This window comes from Oncorhynchus masou, unplaced genomic scaffold, assembly GCF_036934945.1.
Source record: "Oncorhynchus masou masou isolate Uvic2021 unplaced genomic scaffold, UVic_Omas_1.1 unplaced_scaffold_461, whole genome shotgun sequence".
Lineage (NCBI taxonomy): Eukaryota > Metazoa > Chordata > Actinopteri > Salmoniformes > Salmonidae > Oncorhynchus > Oncorhynchus masou.
This window is the reverse complement of record NW_027011005.1, coordinates 304,349-326,118: the sequence shown is the minus strand read 5'-3', so window position 1 is coordinate 326,118 and position 21,770 is coordinate 304,349. Positions and strand designations below refer to the sequence as shown.

Genomic DNA, 21,770 nt, shown 5'->3' with positions numbered 1-21,770 from the left:
TTGGTTTCGTCACTTCTTCCATTCAGGGAGCCTTTAATGAATCTGTCCCGCTACAGGGCAAGAGTTCTGGCAGGGGCACTGTGATCTGGGCTCTCACTGGCTACCTCTCCTCTCCTTCTGCTGAATGGCATTACAACAGCCCCCTCTGCTGGTTGAACGCTCTCAGTGCAGATAAGTGCCCAATCTTGACAATCTGTTGTGCAAACAAAAGCTGTGTGTGCAGTACAGTAGTCAGCCAGTGAGTCAGCCCTCAACAGTAGATGAGCAGTTTGAAAGGCTCAGCATTGGGAAATCAGAAACTGTAGAAAGAGCTGAGGTTGGGCAATTTTGCAGAGCTAAGCAATTGTCTCAGGTCACACTGTCATGTCCTCCTCCACCCTCTCTGTCTCCTCATATTGTGCGATTCTAATTAGAGGTCGACCGATTATGATTTTTCAACGCCAATACCGATTATTGGAGGACCAAAAAAAGCCGATACTGATTAATCGGCCGCTTCCAAAAAAATATATATTATTATTATTTTAAATGTTATTTATTTGTAATAATGACAATTACAACAATACTGAATGAACACTTACTTTAACTTAATATAATACATCAAAAAAAATCTATTTAGCCTCAAATAAATAATGAAACATGTTAAATTTGGTTTAAATAATGCAAAAACAAAGTGTTGGAAAAGTAAAAGTGCAATATGTGCCATGTAAGAAAGCTAACGTTTCAGTTCCTTGCTCAGAACATGAGAACATAGGAAAGTTGGTGGTTCCTTTTAAGATGAGACTTCAATATTCCAAGATAAGAAGTTTTAGGTTGTAGTTAATATAGTATTTATAGGACTATTTCTCTATACCATTTGTATTTCATATACCTTTGACTATTGGATGTTCTTATAGGCACTTTAGTATTGCCAGTGTAACAGTATAGCTTCTGTCTCTCTCCTCGTCCCTACCTGGGCTCGAACCAGGAACACATCGACAACAGCCACACTCGAAGCAGCGTTACCCATCGCTCCACAATAGCCGCGGCCCTTGCTAGGCAAGGGGAATAACTACTCCAAGTCTCAGAGCGAGTGACGTTTGAAACGGTATTAGTGCACACCCAGCTAACTAGCTATCCATTTCACATTGGTTACACCAGCCATTAGGCTGATAGGCTTGAAGTTATAAACAGCGTTGTGTTTGCGAAGAGCTGCTGGAAAACGCACGAAAGTGCTGTTTGAATGAATGCTTACGAGCCTCCTGCTGCCTACCATCGCTCAGTCAGACTACTCTATCAAATCATAGACTTAATTACAACATAACACACAGAAATACGAGCCTTTGGTCATTAATATGGTTGAATCCAGAAACTATCATTTTGAGAACAAAATGTTTATTTCAGTGAAATACGGAACCGGTCGGTATTTTATCTAACGGGTGGCATCCCTAAGTCTAAATATTCCTGTTACATTGTACAACCTTCAATGTTATGTCATAATTACGTAAAATCTTGGCAAATTAGTTCGCAATGAGCCAAGCTGCCCAAACTGTTGTGTATACCCTGACTCTGCGTGCAATGAACGCAAGAGAAGTGACACAATTTCCCCTGGTTAATATTGCCTGCTAACCTGGATTTATTTTAGCTAAATATGCAGGTTTAAATATATAGACTTCTGTGTATTGATTTTAAGAAAGGCATTGGTGTTTATGGTTTGGTACAGTCGTCCAACGATTGTGCTTTTTTCGCAAATACGCTGTTGTTAAATCATCCCCCAGCGTTGCATCGATTATATACAACGCAGGACACACTAGATAAACTAGTAATATCATCAACCATGTGTAGTTATAACTAGTGATTATGATTGATTTGTTTTTTATAAGACAAGTTTAATGCTAGCTAGCAACTTACCTTGGCTTCTACTGCATTCGCGTAACAGGCAGTCTCCTCGTGGAGTGCACTGAGAGGCAGGTGGTTAGAGCATTGGACTAGTTAATTGTAAGGTTGCAAGATTGGATCCCCCGAGCTGACAAGGTGAAAATCTGTCGCTCTGCACCTGAACAAGGCAGTTAACCCATCGTTCCTAGACCATCATTGAAAATAAGAATGTGTTCTTAACTGACTTGCCTAGTTAAATAAAGGTATAAAAAATACATTTAAATCGGCAAAATCGTCGCCCAAAAATACCGATTTCCGATTGTTATGAAAACTTGAAATCGGCCATTCTGATTAATCGGTCGACCTCTAATTCTAATGGGGAAAGAGAGGGATGAATGACAACATATGAAAGAGCTGAAGTTTGGCAATTTTGCAGAGCTAAGCAATTGTCTTTTGGTCATCGGCCATGTTGTCCTTCCTTCACCTTCGCCCTCTGTTTTCCTCCAGCCGCCCTCCATCTCTCCATCTTGTATTATCCTCACGGGGAAAGAAAGGACTAAACGAGAGAAATGAATGACAACAAATGAAAGACTTAGAAAGCACGAATGATAGCTGGCGGCATGCAATTCGACATGCCGATCTGATTTTCCAGATTCATACTCTAGAACGTTTACAATTTCTTTAACGTTTTTGAAGGTACTACACATCATTTTATTTGTATCATTGCCATAACATTAACAGATGAGAATAATACATAATATGCCTTATTTAATTGTTTGTCAAAAGTAAACCAGAAAACAAAATATGTTTCCTGTTTGTTTTTAGCCATCGCCTATGTAGGCTTGTACTCCATGATCACTCAGGTCCCTTTTCTACATGTTGTACATGTAAATAGTTTTGAATTTTGTGCTCTGTCTGGACATCTTGACTTGTGAATATTCAGTTATGTATGTATCGATATGGCTCAGGAAAATGAGCAAAAACGATGTGCTGTTACGTGAAGTCAGTTTGCTTGGGACTTATCCTATTAGAGAAAGCAAAACCACCACCATCTCCTCAGGGTGAACTGGGCTTTGATGTGAAGATCACAGCTGTATGATTTGATGTCTCTGGATAGAAAATGGTGTTGGTGTAAGTTCCTCTCTCTTAGGGACAATGAAGGAAATGTTTTCAATAAAGTTATTTTATAGATCCCTTTGTGTACAGGTGTCTTCTTCACCCAACTGGTTTCCATTTCAAACATGCTGGAGGCAAATGACACTCACACCCAACAGGCTGGCCTATTGGACACACAGACACTAGGAAGCTCCATTGTCCAGTAAGTTACACAGACAGTGAATGCCTGCTTCAGACCTATATATGATCATCTTTGTGTTGTAATCAGATTAGCTCAAGGCAAGGTAAAGACAAATTGGCAGAATTGATTTGTCAAATTACATTCAGGGTCAAAGGCCATCCATATAAGATGTGTGCCATGGGATGTCATACTCGCTTGTGATTAATTTATTCAATATAACAAAGTTAGCAGGAATTAAATGCATATTTTTGTATTTAACATTTACCCTGTATTGAAAATGTTAACTTGAAAAGCCACTGCTTTGCAAGAGGATTGTACAATTTGTGTAAATATTCGTCACCAAATTCGTGTGCGGCTGCGTGGCTGAAGAACACGTCGCATGAATGATGACGTTTTGGCAAAACAGGCATCGCTTTGCCACGTCGGTCTCTGTGTGCTACTAGTGACTGTAGCAAGCTACTGTTGCACTGCAAACAGACTCGTTTTTAACCGTATGTTTGTTGTTGGAGGTAAACCGATATAACGTCCTGTGTGTTTATAAGTAGCACACAACCACCGTCCCCGCTAAAACCTATGAATATATTCCCTTTTAAAACGAGAGAAATGTTCGCTCCTGTCTCGGCTTGTCAACCCACAATTGACTGATGCATCCGTGTCCACACCATCCGCTTTTTGTCAATGTTGTGTGAGTATTCTGTTTAATTCCTGCACGAGTAGCTCATTAGCTAGCTGTTTTTGTATACGATGCATAATATTAAACATAATATACCTAGGCTAGCTAACTTCCCCCATTTGAAATGATGAATCCTGTACATTGTCTCGTTTCTCCTCTATAATAACAAAAAACAGTTCGATCATGTCCAATAACACAAAAACTAGCTAGTACCGTTCGTTAGGTAGCTTGACAATGTTACTGGAAATAACTAGCTAGCTACAAATTGCTTATACATATCTAGTTAAATGTGTAGTAAGTACAATATGTGTTTAGCTAGCTAACGTTAGTTACGTGTCTTGAAAATACAACTTTTCAACTTCTATGAGAATGTTTCATCTTCTTGAATGTTATAAAGTAGTTAGAAATTCGATGTTCTGCCATTTGGGAATATTGCACTCTCAATACAAGTGTCAGACTTGTGTAACAGTTGCCTATAATATTGTAACAGCTTCTATCAGCCACAGTTGACCACGAACTGTCATAAAGCCGTTACTTTATTGCGCATATGCCTTCTGATCTGATTTCCGCATTTTGCAAAGTTGAAAAACTGCAGTATCGATACAACACTACATACAGTACAGTCATGCTTAAGAAAGTGTTGCCTGAGAACAGTAGCTAGCTATGTTTGCAGATAGGCTACTCTGATCTGATGCGAGCACGGCTAAAGGGGATGTTTCTAAAGCCGTTATCACTCATCATCACCAGAAACATTAGTACATGGAAGGACAGCCAAGCTAGTCTAAGTTGACTGGCACCTTTGCATCCCTTCCCTGCTCCTCCAGTAGTCAAGGTTGTAGTGTACTGGACTAGCCAGCTGCCTTTGTTTTGTGGTTGTGGGCATTGTCTCTCTCCCTAACTCCTTTCTGTTCAGTCTCCCTTAATGGAATGGCTGTGTGTGTGGATTGTTCCAGCAAACTATACATTAGCCTATGTACAGCCACTAGGAAGCTCCTCAATTATATATACACACACACACACACACACACACAAAGGTCATTGCGATAACCTGGTTTGCTTATCTCTTGTTCTATAACCGTGGCATCTACAGTAGCTACGGTTGTTTTCTCTCACCTGGCTGCCAGTGTAAAGTGTGTTTGGTGACTGTGTGCTTGTACATGCATGCGATGCCTGTCTGTGTGCGTTGCCTGTCTGTCTGTGTGTGATGTTTGTCTGTGTGTGATTTTTGTCTGTCTCTGTGTGTGTGATGCCGCTCTGTCTGTCTGTCTGTCTGTCTGTCTGTCTGTATGTCTGTCTGTGTGATGTTTGCCTGCCTGCCTGTCTGTCTGTCTGTGTGTGATGCCTGTCTGTCTGTGTGTGTGATGCCTGTCTATCTGTGTGTGTGATGCCTGTCTATCTGTGTGTGTGATGCCTGTCTGTCTCTGTGTGTGATGCCTGTCTGTCTGTGTGTGTGTGTGTCTAATGCCTGTGTCTGTCTGTCTGGGATGTCTGTCTGACTGTGTCTAATGCCTGTCTGTCTGTCTGTCTGTGATGTCTGTCTGTCTGATGTCTGTCTGTCTGTGTGTCTCTGTGATGCCTGTCTGTGATCAGTCTGAGGATGTCGTCTTATGTAAAGTTGCATGACCCTGGGTGCTTGACTGTGGTGATGTTGTCCTACCAGTAACCCAGGACCTATTCACCCACCTCTGTTCTATTGACTCTGACCTAGTCTGGCCTTTTGTTGTCACCATCTTCCCCAGGGCTGCGTTCAGTAGGACACCATGTTCTGGAAAGTTTATCCATTGTTTATCCTACGTCATATCATCCTACATGCCTCTCCGATGAGAAGAGTAGCGACTCATTCATGGCATGTTTTTTCAGGAGACTTCAGGAGTCTACCTGCAACGTGTGTACATTCTGTCCTCTATTGGGACTGTTCTTTATTGCACCTGGGTTGTGTTCATTAGAGCACACACTATAACAAAATGGGTTGCAATGTGCACAAGTTCAGATGGTATTCTACCTCCCTGTTTGACTCTGTTTTCTAACGTGTTGTGCCTAATGAACATGACCCTGACGTTGTTTTCTCTCTCTGTCCGTCTCTCCAGTGGCCTGGCTGTGTTGGGCCGGGCTGTGAGGTGGTGCTGGTCTCTGGGTCTAGGTGGAGAGGCAGTAGCAGGGGGTGTTGAGGTGGTGCCTGGCCATGCCCGGGGGCCGCAGGGGGCCAAGTAGACAACAGCTGAGCCGCTCTGCTCTGCCCTCCCTGCAGACTCTGGTGGGGGGCAGCCTCGGCAACGGACTCAGAAACAGGTTAGGATACAAACACAGATATTGTCGACACCCCGCACACACACACAAACACACACACACACACACACACACACACACACACACACACACACACACACACACACACACACACACACACACACACACAGTTGGGGTAAAGTAGTGTACTACAACAAGAAGACCTAACCCTCCTACCCCACCAAACACAAACAGGCCTACATGATTTATTGAGCCAAGCCTTATAGGAAGTTAAATGTGTAGTTCCAGGCTATTTGATCACACCTTCTGTTTTTAAAATGTTACTGTCTGCATCTACCATGAGACGGTCATAGCTTCTTCCTTCCCGTCCTGACTGTGATTTAATATTCAAATATAATTAGTGTTAGTCCAATAGATGATTGGTGTGAGTGAGGGGGGTGGAGTCAGGTTATTAATACCACACCTCCTCTGAGGAGGAGGAAGGTATGCCAGCGCAGATCAACACCGATGAGGAAGAGGCATCAAGATCATTTCACTTCCATTGTTCTGTTCTTTTCTCGCCACAACATGTTCTCCTTTCCCTCACTGTTAATCACATTCCTGCGTTCTCCAGTAGTAGTCTGGGGGACTCGTTCTCTCCAGTAGTAGTCTGGGGGGACTCGTTCTCCAGTAGTAGTCCGGGGGACTCGTTCTCCAGTAGTAGTCCGGGGGACTCGTTCTCCAGTAGTAGTCCGGGGGACTCGTTCTCCAGTAGTAGTCCGGGGGACTCGTTCTCCAGTAGTCCGGGGGAGTAGTCCGGTAGTCGGGGGACTCGTTCTCCAGTAGTAGTCCTGGGGGGGGACTCGTTCTCCAGTAGTAGTCCGGGGGACTCGTTCTCCAGTAGTAGTCCGGGGGACTCGTTCTCCAGTAGTAGTCCGGGGGGACTCGTTCTCCAGTAGTAGTCCGGGGGGACTCGTTCTCCAGTAGTAGTCCGGGGGGACTCGTTCTCCAGTAGTAGTCTCTCGTTCTCCAGTAGTAGTCCGGGGGACTCGTTCTCCAGTAGTAGTCTGGGGGGACTCGTTCTCCAGTAGTAGTCCGGGGGACTCGTTCTCCAGGGAGTAGTCCGGGGGGACTCGTTCTCCAGGGAGCAGTCCGGGCGGACTCGTTCTCCAGGGAGCAGTCCGGGCGGACTCGTTCTCCAGTAGTAGTCCGGGCGGACTCGTTCTCCAGTAGTAGTCCGGGCGGACTCGTTCTCCAGTAGTAGTCCGGGGGGACTCGTTCTCCAGGGAGCAGTCTGGCGGACTCGTTCTCCAGTAGTAGTCCGGGCGGACTCGTTCTCCAGTAGTCCGGGCGGACTCGTTCTCCAGGGAGCAGTCCGGGCGGACTCGTTCTCCAGGGAGCAGTCCGGGGGACTCGTTCTCCAGGGAGTAGTAGTCCGGGGGACTCGTTCTCCAGTAGTAGTCCGGGGGGACTCGTTCTCCAGTAGTAGTCCGGGGGGACTCGTTCTCCAGTAGTAGTCCGGGGGGACTCGTTCTCCAGTAGTAGTCCGGGGGGACTCGTTCTCCAGTAGTAGTCCGGGGGGACTCGTTCTCCAGGGAGCAGTCTGGCGGACTCGTTCTCCAGGGAGCAGTCTGGCGGACCAGTAACCACAGCTTCTCTCTATGCCCCCCTCCCTCCAGGAGTAGTAACTGTGTGGGTCTCTCTGCCCCACCCCTCTCGGCCCTCATCACGCCGGAACCCGTCCGTCACTACCGGATCCCTGACCTCCCATTGGACAGCTGCCTGCTGTTTGAGTTCCTGCTCTTCCTCTACCTGTTGGTGGCGCTGTTTGTTCAGTATATTAATATCTACAGGACTGTGTGGTGGTACCCTTATAGTCACCCTGCTGCCTCCACCTCTCTGGTGAGTAGTAGTGAACACACACACACAGAGATAACCTACAATCTGGTGAGTGGTAGTGAACACACCTTCAGTCCGTTTGTTGTCTCTTCTCTGCAGAACTTCCATCTGATGGACTACCACCTGGCTATCTTCATCACAGTGATGCTGGCCAGGAGACTGGTGTGGACTATAGTGTCAGAGGTATCTCTCTCTACCTCTCTACCTCATCTTCTCTCTCTCTACCTCTCTCTTTCCACCTCGCTCTCTCGCTCTCTCTCTTTCTATCTTTCTCTATCTTTCTATCTTTCTCTCTCTTTCTACCTCTCTCTCTCTCTTTTCTACCTCTCTCTCTCTCTTTCTACCTCTCTCTCTTTTCTACCTCTCTCTCTCTCTTTCTACCTCTCTCTCTCTTTTCTATCTCTCTCTCTCTCTCTTTCTACCTCATCTCTCTCTCTTTCTACCTCTCTCTCTCTCTCTCTTTCTACCTCTCTCTCTCTCTCTTTCTACCTCTCTCTCTCTCTTTCTACCTCTCTCTCTCTCTCTTTCTACCTCTCTCTCTCTCTCTCTTTCTACCTCTCTCTCTCTCTCTCTCTCTCTCTCTTTCTACCTCTCTCTCTCTCTCTTTCTACCTCTACCCCTCTCTCTCTTTCTCTTTCTACCTCTCTCTCTACCTCTCTCTCCTCTCTCTTCTACCTCTCTCTCTCTCTCTCTTTCTACCTCTCTCTCTCTCCTCTCTCTCTTTCTACCTCTCTACCCCCCCTCTCTACCTCTACCCTTTCTACCTCTCTCTTTCTACCTCTACCCCTCTCTCTCTTTCTACCTCTACCCCTCTCTCTCTTTATCTCTCTCTTTCTACCTCTCATCCTCTCTCTCTTTCTACCTCTCTCTCTTTCTACCTCTCTCTCTTTCTACCTCTCTCTTTTTCTACCTCTCTCTTTTTCTACCTCTCTCTTTTTCTACCTCTCTCTTTTTCTACCTCTCTCTTTTTCTACCTCTCTCTTTCTATCCCTCTCTCTCTTTCTATCCCTCTCTCTCTTTCTACCTCTTTCTACCTCTCTCTCTTTATCTCTCTCTTTCTCTCTTTCTACCTCTCTCTACCTCTCTCTCTTTCTACCTCTACCCCTCTCTCTCTCTTTCTTTCTATCTCTCTCTTTCTACCCCTCTCTTTCTACCTCTCTCTCTTTCTACCTCTCTCTACCTCTCTCTTTCTACCTCTACCCCTCTCTCTCTCTTTATACCTCTCTCTCTTTATACCTCTCTCTCTTTCTACCTCTCTCTCTTTCTACCTCTCTCTCTTTCTACCCCTCTTTCTTTCTTTCTTTCTTTCTTTCTCTCTTCTTCTCTCTTTCTTTCTTTCTTTCTCTCTCTTCTTCTCTCTTTCTCTCTCTCTTTCTACCTCTACCCCTCTCTCTCTCTTTCTACCTCTCTCTCCCTTCCTCAACTTAATCTGCCTATTCATCAGCTGTTTCTAAACTGGTTGCATCATGTTTGTGGTGTAGTAGTGGGGATGGGAATGAACTTGTTTCTAGTATTTAGGCCTACGCTGATCCTCCTAGTTGCATCGTTCGTGTGTGACTGGCTTAGTATAGTTGTCTGGACTCTGGCCAGGGTTGTGTGTGTTTGACTGACTTGTGCTTTATATTGAGGATTGTGATCTTGTTATGTCCGAGTTAAGAGCTTAGTGTGTAGCAATGCATTGTGGTTGATTGTGTTTGTATAACCTCTAACCTGTGCGTGTGTTTCTCTGTCTGTCCCCCCCCCCCAGGCGTCTCAGACCAGTCCATGTTCCTTGGTACGGTACGTGGTTCTGATCGCAGCTCGGCTCAGCCTCCTCACTCTGTGTGGCTGGGTTCTCTGTTGGACCCTGGTCAACCTGTTCAAGAACCACTCGGTGCTCAACCTGCTCTTCCTTGGATACCCGTGAGTGTCTGTGTTCAGAGAGCGGAGCTACCAGAGGTTTCAGACCACAGCTCTACAGTTGATGTGTCAGTACGGCTCTGTAGATGGGAGTCTAGTGGTTTGATTCAGAGATGGTGTGTGTTTACTGGGAAGTAGTGTAGTGTGTTTTATTGTTATTCATAGATGATGTGTGTACTGGGAAGTAATGAGTTTTATTGTTCTCCATTATCTAGTTGATCACAGTGTCATATTCTCCATTATCTAGTTGATCACAGTGTCATATTCTCCATTATCTAGTTGATCACAGTGTCATATTCTCCATTATCTAGTTGATCACAGTGTCATATTCTCCATTATCTAGTTGATCACAGTGTCATATTCTCCATTATCTAGTTGATCAGTGTCATATTCTCCATTATCTAGTTGATCAGTGTCATATTCTCCATTATCTAGTTCATCAGTGTCATATTCTCCATTATCTAGTTCATCAGTGTCATATTCTCCATTATCTAGTTCATCAGTGTCATATCCTCCATTATCTAGTTGATCACCGTGTCATATTCTCCATTATCTAGTTGATCACAGTGTCATATTCTCCATTATCTAGTTGATCACAGTGTCATATTCTCCATTATCTAGTTGATCACAGTGTCATATTCTCCATTATCTAGTTGATCAGTGTCATATTCTCCATTATCTAGTTGATCAGTGTCATATTCTCCATTATCTAGTTGATCACAGTGTCATATTCTCCATTATCTAGTTGATCACAGTGTCATATTCTCCATTATCTAGTTGATCACCGTGTCATATTCTCCATTATCTAGTTGATCACAGTGTCATATTCTCCATTATCTAGTTGATCACCGTGTCATAATCTCCATTATCTAGTTGATCACAGTGTCATAATTCTCCATTATCTAGTGATATCAGTGTCATATTCTCCATTATCTAGTGATATCAGTGTCATATTCTCCATTATCTAGTTGATCAGTGTCATATTCTCCATTATCTAGTTGATCACAGTGTCATATTCTCCATTATCTAGTTGATTTAACACTTTATGGTTCTTTCTTTGATCACCTCTCTTTCCATTTTTTGATCTCCTCTCATTGTCTCTCTCATCCCTGTCTCTCTCATCCCTGTCTCTCTCATCCCTGTCTCTCTCATCCCTGTCTCTCTGTGCGACAGGTTTGGGGTGTACGTTCCCCTGTGTTGCTTCCATCAGGAGAGTAGGGCCCAGCCAGTGCCTTCAGACTGTAGTTACTCAGACCAGGACCTGTCCCACGGGCCCTTCTTCAGGTAAACATAAACACACACACTCCCCTTATTCAGGTAAACATAAACACACACACTCCCCTTATTCAGGTAAACATAAACACACACACTCCCCTTATTCAGGTAAACATAAACACACACACTCCCCTTATTCAGGTAAACATAAACACACACACTACCCTTATTCAGGTAAACATAAACACACACACTCCCCTTATTCAGGTAAACATAAACACACACACTATCCTTATTCAGGTAAACATAAATACACACACTACCCTTATTCAGGTAAACATAAACACACACACTCTCCTTATTCAGGTAAACATAAACACACACACTCTCCTTATTCAGGTAAACAGAAACACACACACATTCACTCTCCTTATTCAGGTAAACAGAAACACACACACAGGTAAACATAAACACACACACTCCCCTTATTCAGGTAAACATAAACCCTTATTCAGGTAAACATAAACACACACACATTCACATCTCCTTATTCAGGTAAACATAAACACACACACACTCTCCTTATTCAGGTAAACAGAAACACACACACTCTCCTTATTCAGGTAAACAGAAACACACACACACACTCTCCTTATTCAGGTAAACATAAACACACACACTCTCCTTATTCAGGTAAACAGAAACACACACACACACTCTCCTTATTCAGGTAAACAGAAACACACACACACACTCTCCTTATTCAGGTAAACAGAAACACACACACACACTCTCCTTATTCAGGTAAACAGAAACACACACACACACTCTCCTTATTCAGGTAAACAGAAACACACACACACACTCTCCTTATTCAGGTAAACAGAAACACACACACACTCTCCTTATTCAGGTAAACAGAAACACACACACACTCTCCTTATTCAGGTAAACAGAAACACACACACACACTCTCCTTATTCAGGTAAACAGAAACACACACACACACTCTCCTTATTCAGGTAAACATAAACACACACACACACACTCTCCTTATTCAGGTAAACATAAACACACACACTCCCCCCTTATTCAGGTAAACATAAACACACACACACACTCTCCTTATTCAGGTAAACAAATAAACAACAGACTTCAATGTTCTCTCCCCCAGCCAAACCAACCCTTCTGGTCAGACTGGGGGACAGAACATTGATTAAAGTTCCCTGTGAAGTGGGCGGGATCAGAGGCAGTCAGGAACTCTGGACTTCTTCTCTCTCACAGCCTGGGACGGATTCCTCTTTTTGATTGTGTGAGTTTAGTCCGTGGTCTTTTCAGCTGACACCCCAGCTAAAGGGTGGGCATTTGAAGTACCATAGAGAGTACACTGCAAAGAGACAACAATGTGATATTCCTGTCGTGTGACGTTTTCACAAATGCAATAATAGTGTCATTTTAAAAAGAATGAAACTGAATAAGACAGAAGAGGACTTGACTTTTGTCTGATCTGTTTTATTCCTCTGTCTGTATTATTAATGGCAGTAGGAGCGCTGGGCCCCGTATCCACAAAGAGGCTCAGAGTAGGAAATTGGTCTTTAGTGCTGAGAATAGAGAATCTCCTGCTCTTATGGTTCAGAATACAAGCTATTCATGAAACCTCTAGTCGTAAGTGTCCTACCTAGTTGACAGATCTTTAGGACACCAGCTGTCCTAATCAATTACCAGTTACCAGCAGGCTTCTTCTTTATTAGAAGTATTATTTTATAACAAGCTTCTTGATAATAGAGAAGGGCAGTGAGTCAGTGGTACCTGCGCCTTAGTCAGGCAATTGCTTTGGAGATGTTGAAAGAATGTTTTGATATTTCTGTATGATAAATCTAGACTTAAATGCAACATTATTGTCAATTGTAATTTTTATTACAAAAAAATGTACACCTTTTTCTCCCCAATTTTGTGGGATCCAATTGGTAGTTAAAGTCTTGTCTCATCGCTGCAACTCCCGTACGGACTCGGGAGAGGCGAAGGTCGAGAGCTGTGCGTCCTCCAAAACACAACCCAACCAAGCCGCACTGCTTCTTGACACAATGCCCACTTAACCCGGAAGCCAGCCGCACCAATGTGTCGGCGGAAACGCCATACACCTGGCCACCGTGTCAGCGTGCACTGCGCCCGGCCCGTCACAGGAGTTGCTAGTGCGCGATGGGACAAGGACATCCCTTCCAGCCAAGCCCTCCCCTAACACGGACGACGCTGGGCCAATTGTGCGCCGCCCCATGAGTCTCCCGGTCGCGGCCGGTTGCGACAGAGCCTGGACTCGAACCCAGAATCTCTAGTGGCACAGCGATGCACAGCGATGCACAGCGAGATGCACAGCGAGATGCACAGCGATGCACAGCGAGATGCACAGCGATGCACAGCGAGATGCACAGCGATGCACAGCGATGCACAGCGATGCACAGCGATGCACAGCGAGATGCACAGCGATGCACAGCGATGCACAGCGAGATGCACAGCGATGCACAGCGATGCACAGCGAGATGCACAGCGATGCACAGCGAGATGCACAGCGATGCACAGCGATGCACAGAGATGCACAGCGATGCACAGCGAGATGCACAGCGATGCACAGCGATGCACAGCGAGATGCACAGCGAGATGCACAGCGATGCACAGCGAGATGCACAGCGATGCACAGCGATGCTGAGCCTCAGACCGCTGCTCCACTCGACGCAGCAGTATCTTTGACAGTGATTTCACATTTTTATTTGTATTATTTCATTAACCTACATCATGTTATTTCTAGCTATCCCTTTGGAGCACAATATCACATTGTTAAAAGGTGCCCAAATTGGACATGCCTATAAGTTGGGTAGCTGAAGGCATCTAGGGCCTATGTTAACTTTTGATTGATTGGACATGCCTATAAGTTGGGCAGCTGAAGGCATCTAGGGCCTATGTTAACTTTTGATTGATTGGACATGCCTATAAGTTGGGTAGCTGAAGGCATCTAGGGCCTATGTTAACTTTTGATTGTGTTCGGGAAAAGAATTCTAGACCTTTCAAATGTCGTATGCAACATTATCATACATGATCAGAATGAGTTTAAAAACTGATTATACATATTCATCCACAATTTAAGAGAAGGAAGTGATCGTGTCATGTGAAAAGGATATCAAACGTTTTATCATTGCAATGTTTTAATGTACAGTCACATTCACTGTGGTTGTCTGACACATGCTATTGGGTTCACAGCGATGGATTATTCTCCATCATCGGATGTTGCCAATTGTTTTAATGATTACTTAATGGCAAAGTGGGAAAACTTAGGCAGGAAATGCCAACAACGAACAGTGAGTGATCCATCGTATTCATACATTTAAAAAACTAATAATGAAACAATGTTTTTCTAAGTTATAATTTTGTGAAGTTGGTCTGGGAGAGGTGGAATAATTGTTGTCAATCAATAATGACAAACTTCCTGGCATTGACACCTTAGATGGAAAGCTATATAGGAGTGGTTCTAGAGTCAGCTACCATCCCATCTGTCATATCTTTAATCTGAGCCCTGAGGAAAGTCTTTGTCCTCAGGCCTGGAGGGAAGCCAAAGTCATTCCACTACCCAAGAGTGGTAAAGCGGCTTTTACTGGTTCTAACAGCAGACCAATCAGCTGGCTGGCAGCTCTTAGCAAACTGTTGGGGGAATTGTTTTTGGCCAAATACAATGCTGTTTCTCTGTAAACAAATTAACAACAGACTTTCAGCATGCTTATAGAGAAGGGCACTCAATATGTACTGCAATGACACAAATGACTGACTGGTTGAAATAAATTGATATTAAGAAGATTGTGGGAGCTGTACTGTTAGATTTCAGTGCAGCCTTTGATATTATTGACCATAATCTGTTGTTGAGAACTTGTGTGTTGTGGCTTTTCAACCTCTACCATATCGTGGATTCAGAGCCATCTATCTAATAGAGCTCAGAGGGTTTTCTTTAATGGAAGCTTCTCTAATGTCAAACATGTAAATTGTGGTGTACCGCAGGGCAGCTCTCTCGGACTTCTACTCTTTTCTATTTCTACCAATGACCTGCCACTGGCATTAAACAAATCATGTGTCTCCATGTATGCTGAAGATTCAATCATATACAGCTAATGAAGTCACTGAAACCCTTAACAAAGAGTTGGTCTGTTTTGGAATGGGTGGCCAGTAATAAACTGGTCCTGAACATCTCTAAAACTAAGAGCATTGTATTTGGTACAAATCATTCCCTAAGTTCTAGACCTCAGCTGAATCTGTTAATGAATGGTGTGGCTGTTGAACAAGTTGAGACAATTTAGTTGGCGTTACCTTAGATTGTAAACTGTCATGGTCAAAACAAATAGATTTAATGGTTGTAAAGATGGGGAGAGGTCTGTCCGTAATAAAGAGATGCTCTGCTTTTTTGACACCACACTCCACAAAGCAAGTCCTGCAGGCTCTAGTTTTATCTTATCTTGATTATTGTCCAGTCATGTGGTCAAGTGCTACAAAGAAAAACCTAGTTAACCTGCAGCTGTCCCAGAACAGAGCAGAACGTCTTGCTCTTCATTGTAACCAGAGGAATAATATTAAAACTATGCATGCCAGTCTCTCTTGGCTAAGAGCTGAGGAAAGACTGACTGCTAGGGCTGGGCGGTACATCGTATTTGACTATATACCAGTATTGATGCACGGACCGGTTTTGGTTTTTACTTTACCTTCTATAACGGTATTGAATGTTTGGTTTGTTAAATGGGATACGCTCTTACCCCACCAGACATGCCACCAGGGGTCTTTTCACAGTTCCCAGGTCCAGAACATATTCAAGGAAACGTACAGTATTATACAGAGCCATGAGTATATGGAACTCACATCTCATTTGAAATTTATTTTTATTTAACCAAGTAGGCCAGTTGAGAACAAGTTCTCATTTACAACTGCGACATGGCCAAGATAAAGCAAATCAGTGCTTATCAGTAAACAAACGTACAGTCAATAATACAATAGAAAAGTCTATATACAGTGTGTGCAAATGAGGTAAGATAAGGGAGGTAAGGCAATAAATAGGCCATGGTGGCGAAGTAAATTACAAATTAGCAATTAAACACTGGAGTGATAGACGTGCAGAAGATGAATGTGCAAGTAGGGATACTGGGGTGCAAAGGAGAAGAAGAAAAAGAACATATGGGGATGAGGTAGTTGGATAGGCTATTTACAGATGGGCTATGTGCAGTGATCTGTGAGCTGCTCTGACAGCTGGTGCTTAAAGTTCGAGAGGGAAATATGAGTCTCCATTTTCAGTGATTTTTGCAATTCGTTCCAGTCATTGGCAACAGAGAACTGGAAGGAAAGGCGGCCAAATGAGTAATTGGCTTTGGGGATGACCAGTGAAATATACCTGCTGGAGCGTGTGCTACGGATGGGTGCTGCTATGGTGACCAGCGAGCTAAGATAAGTCGGTGTTTTACCTAGCAAAGACTTATAGATGACCTGGAGCCAGTAGGTTTGGTGACGAATATGTAGCGAGGGCCAGCCAACGAGAGCATACAAATAGCCCAGCAGATTTGTAGGGGTCCAGATTGTCTAGCCCGGCTGATTTGTAGGGGTCCAGATTGTCTAGCCCGGCTGATTTGTAGGGGTCCAGATTGTCTAGCCCGGCTGATTTGTAGGGGTCCAGATTGTCTAGCCCGGCTGATTTGTAGGGGTCCAGATTGTCTAGCCCGGCTGATTTGTAGGGGTCCAGATTTTGCAGCTCTTTCAGAACATCGGCTATCTGTATTTGGGTGATGGAGAAATGGGGGGGGGATCACCATTGGCTAATGGGGATCCTAATATATCAAATCATTTGCAACTGGCTTAATGAGCGTCATCACTATCTTTCCTTTGTGGTACCTCAAACTGTCATGAGAACCATCTGAGAGCAATTTTCATGACCTGATTTTACTCCTGGCTGAGTTTGTCTGGGTAGTGTCTTAACGTCATCCTAAAACTTACTCTGAGCTGGGAGGTTCGTCTTAAAACAGGTTTAAACAGGATCCCTACGACCTTTTCTGAAATGCTTTGCGCACAGGGGCCTAGGTCGTGACATTTATTAATAAGAGGGTTCATGTATAGATTTTTATTTTTACCCATAAGAGTAGGAGTAAAATGTCTGTTTTCAGCACTTCCTACCAATTTTCTACTCTTGAGATATTTTTGGATACCGGGCCCTGGTCTCCCTTGTCCTTGTAGTCTTATTCCATTATGAAAAAACTGATCCTAGATCATTCTTACTTCTCTCTTCTCCCTCCAGGCCTAAGGACTTCCTAGCGTTACTAAGGGAGAACCTGAGAGAGCAGTTTACCACTCCAGGCCACATCCCCCACCACACCTGTCCCCAGTCCCCGTCTCCAGAACTCATCCGCAGCGAGGTGGAGGAACTCCGGAGCGACTTCAACCGTCGCATCAAGGAAGTCCTCTTCAACTCCCTCTTCAGCGCTTACTACGTAGCCTTCCTCCCCCTCTGCTTCGTCAAGGTACAAACCCTAACCCTTACTACGTAGCCTTCCTCCCCCTCTGCTTCGTCAAGGTACAAACCCTAACCCTTACTACGTAGCCTTCCTCCCCCTCTGCTTCGTCAAGGTACAAACCCTAACCCTTACTACGTAGCCTTCCTCCCTCTGCTTCGTCAAGGTACAAACCCTAACCCTTACTACGTAGCCTTCCTCCCTCTGCTTCGTCAAGGTACAAACCCTTACTACGTAGCCTTCCTCTCTGCTTCATCAAGGTACAAACCCTAACCCTTACTACGTAGCCTTCCTCTCTGCTTCATCTAGGTACAAACCCTAACCCTTACTACGTAGCCTTCCTCTCTGCTTCATCAAGGTACAAACCCTAACCCTTACTACGTAGCCTTCCTCCCTCTGCTTCGTCAAGGTACAAACCCTAACCCTTACTACGTAGCCTTCCTCCCTCTGTTTCGTCAAGGTACAAACCCTTACTACCCTTACTACGTAGCCTTCCTCTCTGCTTCATCAAGGTTCCTCTCTGCTTCACAAACCCCTAACCCTTACTACGTAGCCTTCCTCTCTGCTTCATCTAGGTACAAACCCTAACCCTTACTACGTAGCCTTCCTCTCTGCTTCATCAAGGTACAAACCCTAACCCTTACTACGTAGCCTTCCTCTCTGCTTCATCAAGGTACAAACCCTAACCCTTACTACGTAGCCTTCCTCTCTGCTTCGTCAAACCCTAACCCTTACTCGGTATCAAACAAACCCTAACCCTTACTACGTAGCCTTCCTCTCTGCTTCATCAAGGTACAAACCCTAACCCTTACTACGTAGCCTTCCTCCTCCTCTGCTTCGTCAAGGTACAAACCCTAACCTTTACTACGTAGCCTTCCTCTCTGCTACATCAAGGTACAAACCCTAACCCTTACTACGTAGCCTTCCTCCCTCTGCTTCGTCAAGGTACGTCACACTTCCTCTCCTTCCTCCACTCTTTCCCTCCCTCTAGCAGGTTGCTGCTTTCCTTCTCCTCCCCTCCCCGTTATGTCCACCCTGCTGGTACTCATCTCCCCTCCCCGTTATCCAAGGAACTGTCCACCCTGCTGGTACTCATCTCCCCTCCCCGTTATCCAAGGAACTGTCCACCCTGCTGGTACTCATCTCCCCTCCCCGTTATCCAAGGAACTGTCCACCCTGCTGGTACTCATCTCCCCTCCCCGTTATCCAAGGAACTGTCCACCCTGCTGGTACTCATCTCCCCTCCCCGTTATCCAAGGAACTGTCCACCCTGCTGGTACTCATCTCCCCTCCCCGTTATCCAAGGAACTGTCCACCCTGCTGGTACTCATCTCCCCGTTATCCAAGGAACTGTCCACCCTGCTGGTACTCAGCTCCCCTCCCCGTTATCCAAGGAACTGTCAACCCTGCTGGTACTCATCTCCCCTCCCCGTTATCCAAGGAACTGTCCACCCTGCTGGTACTCATCTCCCCTCCCCTGAGTCATTGTGTGTTCACAGTCTCCTCCTTCAGTCTCCAGGTATCCTAGGTGTTGTCTCCTGCGTTTGTGTTAAGGCCCCTGAACCCTAAAACGTGGTCTTCTCTCCCCCTCCAGAGTACCCAGTACTATGACATGCGCTGGTCCTGTGAGCACCTGATCATGGTGTGGATCAATGCGTTTGTTATGCTGATGAGCCAGCTGTTACCTCCCAGCTACTGTGACCTGCTGCACCGCTCTGCAGCCCACCTGGGGCGCTGGCAGAAGCTGGAGCACGGATTCTACAGCAACGCGCCACAGCACGTGTAGGTGGTCCACACACATACACACACACACATACACATACTTCTACAGCAATGGCCCACAGCACGTGTAGGTGGTCCACACACACACATACTTCTACAGCAGCGGCCCACAGCACGTGTCGGTGGTCCCCACACACACATACTTCTACAACAACGCCCCACAGCACGTGTAGGTGGTCCCCACACACACATACTTCTACAGCAACGCCCCACAGCACGTGTCGGTGGTCCCCACACACACATACTTCTACAGCAACGCCCCACAGCACGTGTCGGTGGTCCCCACACACACATACTTCTACAGCAGCGGCCCACAGCACGTGTAGGTGGTCCACACACACACATACTTCTACAGCAACGGCTCACAGCACGTGTAGGTGGTCCCCACACTCACATACTTCTACAACAACGCCCCACAGCACGTGTAGGTGGTCCCCACACTCACATACTTCTACAACAACGCCCCACAGCACGTGTAGGTGGTCCCCACACTCACATACTTCTACAACAACGCCCCACAGCACGTGTAGGTGGTCCCCAAACACAGCACGTGTAGGTGGTCCCCACACTCACATACTTCTACAGCAACGGCCCACAGCACGTGTAGGTGGTCCCCACACACACATACTTCTACAACAACGCCCCACAGCACGTGTAGGTGGTCCCCACACACACATACTTCTACAACAACGCCCCACAGCACGTGTAGGTGGTCCCCACACTCACATACTTCTACAACAACGCCCCGCAACACTTGTGTGTCAGTACGTAACCCAACCTTTTCTCCTAGAGAACTAGACATATGCAGGATTTTGTTCCAACACATCTGACTCTAATCAACTGTTGTTCAGGACTCTACCAGGTGCGTTAGAGCAGGGATGGAGGAAAGCCCTGCATAAGGAGTCTCCAGGAAGAGGGTTAGCCACCCTGCTGTCCACCAGACTGTCTAGTCTTCTAGGCAGGGTTCTATTTGATCTGTCGGCTGTAGGATCAACCTCCACCTCGTCATTGTGTGTTGCAGGTGGTCTGAGAGTACAGTCTGGCCCCAGGGGGTGTTGGTACGTCACAGTCGCAGCCTGTACAAGGCTGTAGGACCCTACAACGTGGCCCTGCCCTCAGACGTCTCCCACGCTAGGTTTTACGTGAGTCGCTCTCTTTCACTAGACCCTTTAGTCTGTGTGTGTTTATGTACTGCCTTTCACTAGACCCTTTAGTCTGTGTGTGTTTATGTACTGCCTTTCACTAGACCCTTTAGTCTGTGTGTGTTTATGTACTGCCTTTCACTAGACCCTTTAGTCTGTGTGTGTTTATGTACTGCTTTTCACTAGACCCTTTGGTCTGTGTGTGTTTATGTACTGCCTTTCACTAGACCCTTTAGTCTGTGTGTGTTTATGTACTGCCTTTCACTAGACCCTTTGGTCTGTGTGTGTTTATGTACTGCCTTTCACTAGACCCTTTAGTCTGTGTGTGTTTATGTACTGCCTTTCACTAGACCCTTTAGTCTGTGTGTGTTTATGTACTGCCCATGTACTGCCTTGAGATGTCCCTTTTATTTACAAGTCTAACTATAAATACATGTTTATAAATAAATACCAGTCGTGATGTTATTTGTGTTGCAGTTCCTTTTCCACAAGCCGTTGCGGATCCTAAACCTGTTAATCTGGATCGAGTCCAGCGTAGTCCTGTACCAGTTGTACTCCCTGCTCCGCTCTGACAGCTGGAACCACACCCTGTCCCTGGGCCTCATCCTGTTCTGTAACTACTACGTCCTCTTCAAGATGCTCCGGGACCGCATCGTGCTGGGCAAGGCCTACTCCTACCCTGTAACCTCCAGCCCCGGGTCCGGCACCACCAACGGCCTGGGGCTCAAGTCCCAGTGACACCCCAGGAGAGGGTTCTGGAGCTGGGGGACGTGGGTTCGGATACTCCCTAGCCTCCCTGCCACTATGGCTGTACGGAGGGGGTGGAGGTGAGAGAGGGGGTCGGCGTGCAGCAGGAGGGACTGACTGTGAACTCATATTGTTTTGATACGGTTCTATTTTTCATGCAATGTTTATACCTATTTAAATAATATTTTATTTTGTATACTGTTTTCAAAAGTAACAGGGCATTACGGTAGTATTGTCATGTGATGTTTGTTGTTGCTTCATGGTGCAAAGCGATTGGATGGGAGAGAGTGAGTTGTGTTCTTAATGCCATGAGGCCCCGCCCACGTGCTGTGCTAAGCTGCTCCCCCTATGCTCACCGCGTTCCGACTTCCACCAAAGATGCTTAAAGAAAGCTTCAGAGCCAATCAGATGGTACCGGTGGCCAATCAAGGAAGAGACTTTGGCTCGGTTGGCCAATCAAGGAAGCGACTGAGGAGACCCGCCTCTCCTGCACACTGCCTCTTTAGAGAACA

At 45.5% G+C, this 21,770-nt stretch overlaps 1 protein-coding gene across 1 annotated transcript; it reads left to right on the top strand.

Annotated features, from left to right (window-relative positions):
* Positions 1-3,539: 3,539 nt before the first annotated feature.
* Positions 3,540-21,732, top strand: tmem39a (transmembrane protein 39A). The gene is made up of 10 exons (XM_064961915.1): positions 3,540-3,836; positions 5,912-6,113; positions 7,730-7,952; positions 8,049-8,132; positions 9,697-9,851; positions 11,022-11,132; positions 17,374-17,596; positions 19,182-19,369; positions 20,391-20,511; positions 20,989-21,732. Exons 2-10 carry the CDS (start codon positions 6,007-6,009, stop codon positions 21,247-21,249), a joined length of 1,473 nt encoding a protein of 490 aa, XP_064817987.1. The 5' UTR covers positions 3,540-3,836; positions 5,912-6,006; the 3' UTR covers positions 21,250-21,732.
* Positions 21,733-21,770: the final 38 nt, after the last annotated feature.